The sequence below is a fragment of the Manis pentadactyla genome, chromosome 7, assembly GCF_030020395.1.
Source record: "Manis pentadactyla isolate mManPen7 chromosome 7, mManPen7.hap1, whole genome shotgun sequence".
NCBI lineage: Eukaryota > Metazoa > Chordata > Mammalia > Pholidota > Manidae > Manis > Manis pentadactyla.
In genome coordinates, this window is record NC_080025.1 from 14,491,928 (window position 1) to 14,505,444 (window position 13,517).

At 31.8% G+C, this 13,517-nt stretch overlaps 1 protein-coding gene across 2 annotated transcripts in view; it reads right to left on the minus strand.

Annotated features, from left to right (window-relative positions):
- Positions 1-13,517, minus strand: part of MICU3 (mitochondrial calcium uptake family member 3) — an 82,423-nt gene that overhangs the window by 38,021 nt on the left and 30,885 nt on the right. For both annotated transcript variants that reach the window (XM_036894310.2, XM_036894309.2), the window contains exons 3-4: positions 7,128-7,159; positions 2,655-2,733 (exon numbers count right to left, since the gene is read on the minus strand). In XM_036894310.2, coding sequence (XP_036750205.2) covers positions 2,655-2,733; positions 7,128-7,159 — 111 coding nt within the window. The remainder of the gene's footprint in view (positions 1-2,654; positions 2,734-7,127; positions 7,160-13,517) is intronic.

The following is a 13,517-nucleotide window of genomic DNA, read 5'->3' on the forward strand; positions in this document are numbered from 1 at the left end:
AAAGATTCTGGAATGGCCAACGCATATAAAAATACAATACCTAGACTCCATAGAGATCCCTCAAAAAAAAAAAAAAAAACAGGCAAGCAAAATTGCAGGAGGATAAAAGGGAAATGGGATCTGGAAATGGGCTCTTTGTCTCCACAATCTCATCTCATTGACTATTGTTCTAGTTGACTTGGTAGAATACACAAAAAATATGTATTCCACAGTGGAAAATGTTGGTTGGTGTAAAAAAGCTTAACTGCTATATATCTTTTAATTGATAATTAACTCAAGACCACCCTCAGGGAATGATCACTTAACAGTGAGAGTACTGATCATGATTATTATGATAGGCACTTGTCTGGAGCACTAACTGGTTTTTGAGATGGTGTAATCCACAGGGAAGGAGAACAGAGAAACTCATGATATAATTTAATAAAAATGGTCAAGGAAAAGAGCAAACACTTGTGAATATCAACTGTAGATTCTTAATGTTTTCCAATTATGAAAATGGAAACTATTAGACTAACCCTTCAATTTATTTTAAAGCTACCTAGGATCAAAAACTAACATAAAAATAAATGCTAACCATATAGTAATATTGTGATTTTTAGAAAAAGTGAGTAAGAAAGATGCCAATCAGGTTTCTTTTGAAAAATTTAATTAAAAAAATAGAAGGAAAGTTCCTTAAAAGCATTACACTGTTCAGTTCCTGTATCATGAGACATAACAGCTGGCTGTTATAACTACGTCTACATAATACATGTTTTCATAAATTATGAATACCAATTAATTTTTTTGTAAAACTGCATAACATTTTCTTGCTGTGTAATATTTTAATCAGATAAAATTCACTTGTAAATTAATATTTAGTAGGTATAAAGATTTAGCTTTAAAATTCCTCTGTCACTTTATCTATAAACAAACAAGACTATTAACTCTCTACTTCACCTAATGTAATGGTCCTAAAACTTTTTGGGTATAATAATCCCATTACTATAACACAGATCTGCACTGTCCTTTAGGGTAGTCACTGGCTACATGTGGCTATTTAAATTTAAAATAATTAAAATTAAATACAATTAAAAATTCAGTTCCTCAGTTACAGTAGTCACATTACAGGTGCTTCATAGCCACAAAAGAATTTCCTTCTTCCATGCATTTATTTTCCTCAGATTATATAATTTCTATTTTCCCATAAAAGATACTAAAGAAATATTTTCAAAATTCATTAATTTACCTGATCCTTCTGAGCTTTGAATTTTCCTGATCCTATCATCTTACTGTAATATTTGAATAGCAGTCTTTAAGACAAATGCCAGGAAAAAAATTACAAGAGTTTTAAAGACAATTTGGCCCAGATTTCGCAATGATTTTAAAACCCTAGTTATGAAAAGTCTATAGTAAAAGAAGGGGTCCCCTCTTTCAGAGTCTATAAGAACCAGGTGGAAGCAATTTAAATTTCTAATTCTACTTAGATAAACTATATAAGTTATAACTATTCCTTTCAAGTATTTATCCTCTTGCTAGAGAAAATATAATATTTTAAAATCAATATTGGTTAAAATTGATGAAAATGAAAATTTAACTATTTATAGAATTTCAATGTTTTTATTTTGCATACTCCTATACTTGAGAATATAAAACAGTATGTTCCTAAGAAAAATTCCTTTTTAAGATTCAAGAAAGTTGGCTATTTTTTACTATAAATATGTACAAAAAGTACACTGTAAAAGAAAACTGTAGTAAAAGCTATGTAATTTGATTACAAGGAAATTATAAATTAATGAGTTAACTATGATAGAATACAGTAAGTCAAACAGGTGGATTTTGCAGTGAGTATTGTTTTTTGTTTTTTTTTTAGTGAGTATTGTTTTTAAAAGAAACATGTTCTTTTTTTATTGAGGTATAGTTGATATATAATATTATTTTGGTTTCAATATGCAATGTATACAATGATGATTTGACAATTATATACTTTATTAAGAGCTCACCATTTTAAATGTAGATATAATCTGTCATCATACAAAGATATTATAATTGACTATATCCCCTGTTATGTTGTCATCCTCATAATCAATTTACTTTATAATTGGAAGTTGTATTTCTTTATACATTTCACCTATTTCCCCCCACTCCCTTACCCCATGGTAACCACCAGTCTGTTCTGGGTATGTATGAGTCTATTTCTGTTTTGTTTGTTTGTTCATTTGCAAAAAAAGAAAAGAAATAAGTTCAAGTGGCCAATAAGTTTTTCATATTGATTAAATTCAAGAAAATCTATGATTCCCTGGAAGTAAAACGGAAGAAGGAAAAATAGATATTGAAAGATGAGTATTTTTGATAAAGGCTTTCTGTCGGAAAATATAATCTATACTTCTCTGTATGCTTAAAAAAAACATTTTTTTTAACTATAAAAGTTTACTTTGTTTTAAACGATTTGGAAGATATGAGTAAGATACATATAAAAAGTAAAATACAAATCACCTTTAATCCCACTACCTTGAAACAATAAATATTAATATTTTGGTGTTTTCTTTTCAGTTTTTTCTCTACACAAAAATACACACAAAACATACATATGTAATTGTAAAATTATTTTAAGTATGAGAAAAATATGTATATAAAATAGTATAAACATTAAATGCATAAATACTAAGTTAATTTACCTCTTTCTTTGAGATTACGAAATAACTTTGATGATCCTTTCCAAACTGGTGGTGTTCCTGAGAGCATTTGATTTAATTCCTATGACATAAGGTATCATAACACTCATTAATAGGTAAGCCACTTACAAAGCAGATCAAAAATATATTTAAATGCCTATGCAAAAGAATTCTCCACTTAAAAGATATGGCTGTATTTATTTATCCCATTCTATACCTGTGGTTCATTCAATCATAAAACCAGTATTTTCCCAATTCAAATATAAATGATAAAGATGCTACATTAGGTTCAACTGGCTACCAACAATTTCAGATAAATTTAATAATTGGAGGAATGTATATGAGATCATCAATTAAGATAAAACAGCAAATTTAAGTTCTGGAGCCAGTCCGATGGAATCTCGGATACTTTCTTTCATGAAAGCCATAGGAAAACATGGGTTTCCTTATTAAAATCAGATATGATATCTAGCTTCACATACTGTCTCTTCTCTGTAGCCCTCTTGGTTTTAGGGGGCTTTGTGGTAGAGGAAGTAAATAGACAAAGGATTATTATTAGGAAACAATGAAGAATACTTTAATAGAGACTCAAAGAATGAGGATATTAGATGAAGTGGCAGGACTGGGATATTGAGACATTGTGGCCACTGTTTTAACTTATTTCCCCCTAATTTTTTTTTATTTTGGTATCATTAATATACAATCACATGAGCAACATTATGGTTACTAGATTCCCCCCATTATTTTCCCCTAATTTTAACTTAAATATTCAATAAAGACTGCAGACTTCAATTGATGGTTAGTTAGCTTTTTTTTTTAATCTGTAGAGACATTATTTTGAAAATTTAAACATTTGAATCATTGCTCAGACACTAAGGCAATTTTGAATTTACTGTGCATACTGTGTTAAAAATAAGTGAAAATTGTTTTCTGATTAATTGTGAAGAAAAACTGTTAAAGGAATTGGCACAATAACTTGAAACAAGTAGAAATTTAAAAACTAGTCTGCTAAGTAACACACTGAAAACACTAGAAAGCACTTCTATTTCCAGATCTGATTCTTGCTACTCAAAGTGTGGTTCCTCAATAGATCATGATTCAGCTAGGAGCTTGTCAGAAATGCAGAATCTCAGTTGCCATTCCAGCCCTACTGAACCAGAATCTATATTTTTAACAAGTTCGAAGTGATTTTGACGCACATTCAAGTCTACGAAGCACTTTGGACAAAACTTCCTGATGCAGTTGTACTTAAAAATGCTCTGGTATTCAAACCAAGTTTTTCATTACAAAGCTGAGTTAGCAGGCAAGTAAGGAATTCCTGTGATAACAATGGCAGGCGAGGTATTTTTAGGTGATGTGGACTCTCCAAAGCCCATCTATGAACCTTGCTTTCATTTCAGAGTGCTTTCTCTGCACTGCAGGTAACAAATGCCACTAGGCTGTGGGTAGTTCCTGATTAGGGTAGCAATAGCACACAGGTAAGAATTCAGTTATGAATAACGATGAGAAGCAGGCATATTTACTGTTCAAACAATAATAAGCTCGTAAATATTTTTGTTAGAGCAAGAAATTTTTTTAATTTGCATATATTTTCTATACTTTATACCATGTCTATTGTATAAATACTAACTTCTTTCTCCATTTTACCTGTTTCCATGTATTCAACTCCAATTCTTTTAACTTAAACTAAGCTAGAGTTTAAGACCAAAAAATCATAGCTACTTTTACTCAGTACCCTCCATCTGCCTGGCTATGGGCTAATACAGTATCTTATTTAATTCTAAAAACTAATCCTTGTCATGCATAGTTTACTGAGATTTAAAGAGGATAAGTAACTCACCCAAGGTTGCACAACTGCTAAATGATTTACCAGATCCTTACTGACTCTAAGCAGTTTACTTTAGTAATCATTTATTTTATTCTGGTCTAGATCATAACTCATATACTGATCTTGTCTTCTTGTTAACTTTAAGGACTATTAAATTTTATTAAAATCTATTATATTTCCACTCAGACTGGGATTCTTTCTCACCACTCCCAGTGTTTATCTTGGTCTCATATGTAGGAACACTGTATAATGAATTGGCCTTTGTCTCTAGTTCCTGGGAGGAATCACACCTAAGTTATGAGATGACTCAGGACAGGGCTGATTGTCAGAACAACCAAGTTAACAGAGGGTTGAGGCTTTGAACTCTTCCAGCCTCGGGGGAAGGACTGGAGATTGAGTTCAATCACATGGCCAATAAGTCAGTGAAAAATATGTATGTAATGACATTCTCAATAAAAACTTAGGACACCAAGCTCAGTGGAGCTTTTAGGTTAGTGAAAACATAGATATGCTAGGAGGAAGAAAAATACTGATTCCTTGGGGAGAGGGCATGAAAGCTCTGTGCTTGGGATCCTCCTATACCTTGCTCTACATGTCTCTTCATTTGGCTGGTCCTGATTTGTGTTCCTTATAATAATTATAAACTGTAATTGCAAGTATAGAACATTCCTAAGTTCCATGAGTCAGTCTAAATTTATTTAACATCCTTTTTATGGAGTTCTATGAGTACAAGACACTTAACCTTTTCTGTTAATATACCACAAGCATATTCTCTCATTTGTCATGCAACTTTGAACATTGTTGATGATGTCTTTGGAATGCTGGTTTTTGATATTTAATTTAGTAAAATTTGACAATAATTTCAAGTTAGATCATCCATCAACAAGATATATTGTTCTATTTATCCATCTCTTTTAAAAACTATCTTGCACATTTTCTATTGAGCACACTAAGTAGTTTTGTACCCTATTAGTTCATACTAGTAGTTAAGTACACTAATAGTTTTATTGCTATTGTGAAAAGCATCTTATTTGATAGTACAGTGTCTATGTGCTATTGTTGGTGCAGAAATAGCTTATTAATTTTGGTTCATTGATCTTACAGTCAGCAGCAACCCCGCTAGGCTTTAAATTTGAAATCTATGTTTTCTTTTACATTTTTCTCTCATATTGTTTGCTACTATTACAATATTTAGAACCTCTTTTATTTTTCTTGTCATACCACATATATGAATTGTGCCCACCTCAAATTTTACATTTGAAGTCATAACTCTCAGTATCTCAGAATGTGACTGCATTTGAGGATAAGGCCTTTAAAGGGGTAAGTAAGGTTGGTAAATGACATCATTACTAGTGGGCCCTAATCCAATATGACTGGTGTCCTTATAAGAAGAGATTAGTAAACAGACATGCACAGAGGAAAGACATGTGAAGATGAAGGGAGAAGACAGACATCTTCAAGGCAAGGAGAGAGGCCTCAGAAGACACCAACCCTGCCAACGCCTTGATTTCAAACTTATTGCCTCCAGAACTGTGAGAAAGTTAATTTCTGTTGTTTAAGTTACCCAAACTGCAGTACTTGGGCAGCCCTAACAAATTAATGCACTACATTAGCTTAGACCTATAGTAAAATAGTGAGTAGTTGTGTGGTAGCAGACATATCTGCAATATATCTAATTTTAAAGAGAATGTCTCTAAAGTTTCACAAGTAAACATGATGTTTGCTACAGGCTTCTAAAGAATTTAATTTGTTAAGGAAGTTCCCTAGACTACTATGCTAATACTATTTTTTTTAGTTAAAGTTTATCATACATATAAAAGTACAAAAGGAATGTATGTAAAATTTAAAGTTAGGAATGTTTAAGATATGGAAAATTACCAGTTCTTTAGAAGCTTCTTTGTCCCCCTCCATTGATGGTATTCCCCTCTGGCTCTCCCAAAGATAAGTATTGTCTTGAATTACATATTTATCATTCCTTAGTTTTCCTACCTATGAATGTATCCTTAAACAATATGGTTCCATTTCCCCAGTTTGGACTTTATATAAATGAAATTATACTTTATATTTTTCTGAATTGCTTATTTTGTCCTTATGTTCTGAGATTGATCTAGTTAAAGCGATGTTATAATTCATTTGTTTTCCCTTGGTATAGTATTCACTGTATGAATATATCAAAATTTATTTATCAGTTCTACTATTGACATTGTATTTCAGTCTTATTGGTTATTATGAACAATCTATGGACATTCCCATGAACCTCTCCTGCATATGTGAATTTCTCTAGGTATATGCCCTGGTGTGGAACTGCTGGATCATAATGCACATTCAAGTTTAACTTTACTAGGTACATGTGCATGCACTGTTGTAAAATTTAAACCTAGGATTAAAATCGCTAGGTATAGGATATATGTTTTCTTTAATTTTTAGTAGATAATGCCAAGTTATTTTCCAAAGTGAATATACAAATTTACATTCCACATGAGAGTTACCACTGATCCACACATCAACAACAGTCGGAATTGTTCACCTTTTTGTTTTCTGGAAATCTGCAGGGTAAAATTGGCACTGTGATATGATTTAATATGTAGACATTTTTATTTATATATATATAAGGTACCTGCATATGTACACCAACAGCTTTAACTTACCTGTTTGGAAAGTGACTTCCACGTTTTAGCAACTATAATAAGCAAACATAAAAGAATTAGTTAATAAATACATCATGTAATGTATATCTGAATTCAGTCACCATATACAACCATATACTATGACACCAAGATTTTATATCTAAAAGGAAGTTTTTGTTAACCTCAAGATTTGGATCTAAGATATGATTTTATTTGTGTTAGGTATTTGTGTAATCTACTATAAAGTATTTATAATAAATAATGTCAGGAGATTAGGAAACACAGTTTCCATAATCATTATCTTACTTTGGGGATTTCTGGATTTATAAAGTAAGTTAACTTATTACTCCATGTTAAACATCCTACAGGCTTTAATATTTGAAGTTCCCTGAGTACAGGGACTTTATATACATAAGTAGACATATATGTGCTCCATAGATTTTTGCTTAATTGATTTAGTACAATATGGATTTTTAAATATTAAAGTTAGTATAGATTTCATAAAACTCTAAATATATTTCTTAGAATATCACCTGGTATTTTTGTATTAAATTCTGTAAGTTTTGTCAAAAACATAATGATATTTATTAAATATTCATACTAGAATATAAAATATTAACACAGAGAGATTATAATTCTAAGCTGTTACCTATGATCTCTGTTGTACTGATATCTCTGACTATAATTCAAAGGTCAGTTCTCTCTAGGTTGAAGGGGAAGAATAGGGGACACTGAGAAAAAGAGATGAAGGAGAGAGCAGGTAATGTGAGGGGGACTCTTCCATTTTCCATTCTTTTCTCCTGTTTTAAGAATCATTTCTGGAACAAAGTGTTAAGAGTTTAAATAAGATACCTGGGATCACTTTCTTTTTCTGATTAGTCCTCACATCCCTGAAGATCTTAAACACTGTACATCTTGCAATACTGGAATAAATGTTCAGTCAATATTGCTGACTCCTTTACTCAGATTTGAATACTGCGTTGTCTAATGCCTGCCCAAGAATTATCTCCAGCTTTATATGCGATTAAGTCCTACAATACTGCTGCATTAGAAACTGGTAAATATTAATTATTTCAGTTACATTACGATAATAACAACCAATAATTTTTCTACATGACAATGTGGTTATTTCTCCATAGTTAACCACAGTTAATGTAAAAATATGTCAAACTCAAGATTATAAAATAGGCATTTTTTGCTATATAATTTTCTCTTTTAAAACATTATTTTAAGTCATTTTAAGATCAAAAGAAAAAAATATGCTCTAAAATTTAGTAACTTACTTTTATGGAGATAGATTTCTTTTCTATACAGCAACATCTTTACTCAAGAAAGTTTACACGAATGTGTAATCAAATGATTAAAATCACAAGTCTAAAAAGTAGAATTCAGAATTTAACCTTAATTATGATATTGTATACATTTATTTCATAAAGACATCTTCCTTTTCCAAGTGAACAGAACAAAGGAAATAATATTTATTATTCCATTGCTTTCTAAATATAGCAGTAAAAAAAGAAGAAAAATAAATGGTACAAAAGTACATGCAAATGCTCTTATGCAATGTTCAGAAGCTATTTATCAAAAAAGGAAGTTAGACACACTCTTGAGTTTTGTAGGGTTTGTAAGATTTCCAGGGTAAATTATTCACAAAAGACATTCATTCCGCCGGATATGTTACCATGTTCAATATTATTAGCTTCTTTTATTAAGTCTAAAGAGCCATTAAGATTATTCTTCAAAGGATTTTCTGGTTTTCTAAATTCCTTATTTCATATGAAGCTACTTCATGTATTAATAAATCTTGGGTGAAGAGGGATTTCAAATCTACTGGATATATTTTATTTCTTAAACTTTAGGCTTATTTTCATTATATTTTTAATACTTTACATATGTCTAAAATGTTTTAACAGTATATTTCTTTAAACTACAATTACAATAATACTTGAAGATATATGTTATTACAACAAAATAATCAATTACTCATTTGAGTTCTAGAAGGAAAATTCACCTTTCAGGTTCTATTTAGGTAGGTAAAATAAATTTTCTAGATTTCAGATACAAAGTTATAATCAATAATCAAATGTATATCAAGATCACCATTTATTTGCACTATAAGTATTAGGCAAATGTTTATTACAGCATACCACGTTTTTCTGTTGAGGTCACCATAAAATTATATGAGATTTTTTTAAAACTGTGGTGATTAACTCAGGTGATAGGATAGTGATGCTGATGATAATGACAAAGATGGGTACCAGCATTTACCAAGTGCTCCCTGTGTGTCAGGATCGATACCAAACACGTCTGATACCACGCAGTTCTCAAGAACCTTCAGGAAGCTATTATTTTTATTTTAGAAATGAGTGGAAAAAAAGTTAAAAAAACTTAACTAAGTGCTCAAAGCTAGTAAATGAATGCCAAGGCTGAAACACATGCCTGCCTAATTTCAATATGCTGCTTTGATATGTATACGATTTAATATTCAGTTGGTAAAGCATATTTTATGTTCTGAGGCAAATACTTCTTTTTATAACCTTACACTTTCAAGAAAGTTTTTACAAACATCTTGATCTTTAGTGATCATCCTTAATTATGTTTTATGAGTAACAGTTGAAAATTAACTGATCAATTTGTGGTTAAATATTCGATGAAAATTTTAAAAAATGGAAACCTGTCTTTTTCTTGCAAGTAATGGTTTTGGAAAACCTATGAAAGAATCACCACAAAAGTCATTTCCAAAAAGCAAAAATCCAAAAAGCAGGCTTCCAGTGAGTATAATATGAAGAAAAAGCTCAAGAAAATAATGAATTAAAAGTTTTCATATTAAGAAATTTTAAATCATTAAGCATCATTTAAAGAATGACTTCTCAGATATGTTAGACAAAACTTATAGAATTTAATACAAAAATACCATGTGATATTCTAAGAAATATATTTAGAGTTTTATGAAATCTATACTAACTTTAATATTTAAAAATCCATATTGTACTAAATCAATTAAGCAAAAATCTATGGAGCACATATATATCTACTTATGTATATAAAGTCCCTGTACTCAGGGAACTTCAAATATTATAGGACAACAAATACAGAAACAACCAATTCCAATGCTAAATAAATATGGTTGCCTGGTACATGGAAAGTACTCAATAAATATTTCTTGAAAGAAGGGAAGGAGAAAGAAAGGAGGATTAAAGGAACACAGAAAGATATAATAATCCCTATCACAGCCTTCCAATTCTTCAAAAAAAGAGCCCTCCTTAATTTATAGCCTTTTCTACCACTATTACTTTACACAGTCCTATGAACACACCATTTATTCTCTTGATCCATGTTTTTGCTCATGTGGTTCCCTCTGCTTTAGATGCTATCCTCACAGTTCCCTGTAAAATCATGCCTGATGAAGTCTCTACTTCAACTACCTCTTTCATTCCCTTTCTCTTTCACAACCAAACATCTTTAAAGAGCTTTTTATACTCACTGTCTTCATTTTTTCATCTCCTACTCTTGCAATCTTCTCTTTGCCCTAATCACTACAATAAAACATCATTGAAGAAAATCATCAATAATCTTCAATTACTAAATCTAGTAGACATTCTTCTGTCTTCATCTAACTTGACTTCCCAGTAGCATTCTACTCAATTGACCATTCTGGTCCTTTTCCTTGGCTTCTATGCCTCCAAACTGTTTTGATTTTCTTCCTATGCCTTGGACACCCCTATGTCTCCTTTTGAGGCTCATCCCTTCAAGCCTTCGTTTCCTCATCCCTTACTGTGTAGGAGTTCCTCAAGGATTGGACCCTGGTCATCTATATTCTCATACTGCACTGCCTCCCTAGGCAATATCATCCATATATACTTGCATTAACTATCAATCATATACAGATGAATTCTAAATAATACTTCAACCCAGCCCTCTCCCCTGTTCTCCAATGGAAATAATCCAAAGCATCAAAAACAAATTCATTAAAAGCTAATTTGCAAAGTAGCTGATCTGCCAAATTATTTAGGATTTTTTTAACTTTCACAAATTTTTCTTCACCTTACATTGTTACTTTTTTTTCCACTACTGTTAAGAGTGCTTAAAATCTACCTCTCTTAGCAAATTTAAACTATACAAGAGTATTACCAATTACAATACAGTATTACAGTTACCATGCTACACATTAGATCTGAGGATTTCTTTTAACATTTGGTTATGCCATATCCCTTTCTCTGAAGAAACAATGGCTATAATAACCTAACTTAATACATTTGTTTGACAGTTTCAAGGAGATAAACAAATTATTTGGTACTTTGATTTTCAATGAATTGAAATGAATGATCAAGAGCCAGACCCAAATGCCTCTGTGATATCATCTCTTTTACATATCTAGGTTGTCTTAAAAACATCATGTCCAAAACTAAAGTTGTAATTTGTCCCTTCAATCTTGATCCCTACCGCCATCCACCCAGTTAAGCCAGCCAGAAAACTTTATTATTCGTTACTTATCATCACTGCTACCACTTTAGAAACTTTTGAAGCATTGACAAGTCTCCTCTCTGATCTGCTCATGCTCACTCGGGCCCTCTCTAATCTAGCTCCATCCTGAAAGATCTTTTAAAACAACTCTAATCATGGTATGCACTTGCTAAAAACAGGACAACAGCTCCCAAATGGAGTCGCTTATGCTGAGCTCCATGTCACCAAACCAAGACTGAATTACAGTTTTGTCTTTCCCAGAGATGGAATCTTACACCAGTCAATCAGGAATGGGCTGACGAGCACTAGTTAGATTATCTGCCTGACAGACCCTTGCTATTCCCTAAAGGAAAGTAATCTTGCAATAATCAACCCACTTTTTTTTTTCCTTGTATAACTTCCTTGTTCCTGATCCCTTCTGCCTATAAATCTTTCATTTTACACACTTTCTTGGAGCTCCTTTTTATCTGCCAGATTGGATGCTGATTCATGTATCATTGAATAAAGCCAATAAAATCTTTAAAATTTACTCAGTTGAATTTTGTTTTTCAACACATCAAATTCTTCTGCAGCTTAAACTGCCACCATGATTTTCCATTACATTTAGGATAAAAACAAAGATGTTTAATATACGCTTACAGACTCTGAATGACTTGGCCTGGCCCCACATACCCAGCCTCAGCTCACACCAGTCCTCCTGGCTCTTTGCACTATAGCCACCAGGATCTTCCTTCATTCTGTAGATGTAGTATGCTCCTTCTTGTCATGGCACCTCTATACATGCTGTCTCTTCAGCTGCAATTGTCTATTCCCAACTTCCATTCCCCTAGTTAATTCTCACTCATGATTCATATTTCACATTGATGTTTATTTCCTCAGGGCAGACTTCCCTGAGCTCTCTGACTAGGTCACTTCTTAACATGCACACTCACAGCAACAAGTATCTTTCTTTCCTGATATTTATCACAGATATAATTTGTCACACATTTGTGTATTTCATTGATCAGTATTTGTTTCTTTAACCAGACTGTAAGCAACATGAGGGTGGAGAGCATTTGTTTTTTTATTCCTCTCACCACTGAGTGCAATTCCTGGCATTTGACAGATGTCCTTGAATACATGTCATTTAATATTCTGGGAGATGAAATGTGAAGTGTGCATAAAGCACTTCTGGTGTACATTCCAAAGTACTACAGCTGTCCTGAGAAAAAGCACTGTGTGATCATGTGAGTGGTAAACTAAACCTGTTCCTTTTCTCATGGAACACAATTTTTACTTGAAAGAACAACTGAAAGACAAATTATAGTTACTCAGACCTAGGTAGTTTGCAGATGTTTTCTTACAAAAGAGCAGTCAGCTTATTGCTTAAGGAAAACAACAATGACAAAATTTTTTGGCAATGACAACACATGAGCTTTCAAGTGAAAAGTTATTAGAAATCTGGAAAAAAATTAGAATGGAAAAATTTTGTGTTTGACAACTTTTCAATAAGTAAATACTTTTATGATAAGATTATGATAGTATCAATGAATGTGAATTTTAAAAAATATTGTATAATAAAATGTGTTAACATGTGGAAGATCTGGATAACTCAGTGAGCCATCATTTATCCAATTGATGCTATAAGAGGACATAAAGGTAAAAGATCCACACAAAGTACAATGTAGGCCAATGGACTTTAATCTAACAGATCACAAAAGTTTCAGATTACACATTGCAACTACAAGAAAATACCACTCGCCCAGTGATGATACAGCGTCAAAGAAGAGTAACTATAGTTATCTGAAAAGGCTATTAAAATACTCTTCCCTTTTCCTAGTTACATATTTGTGAGGTTTTCTTCGTATACTCATGAAAACAACTTTTCCTAGTTACATATTGTGAGATTTTCTTCATATACTCATGAAAACAACATATTATAAAAGATTGAATATAAAAGCAGAGACA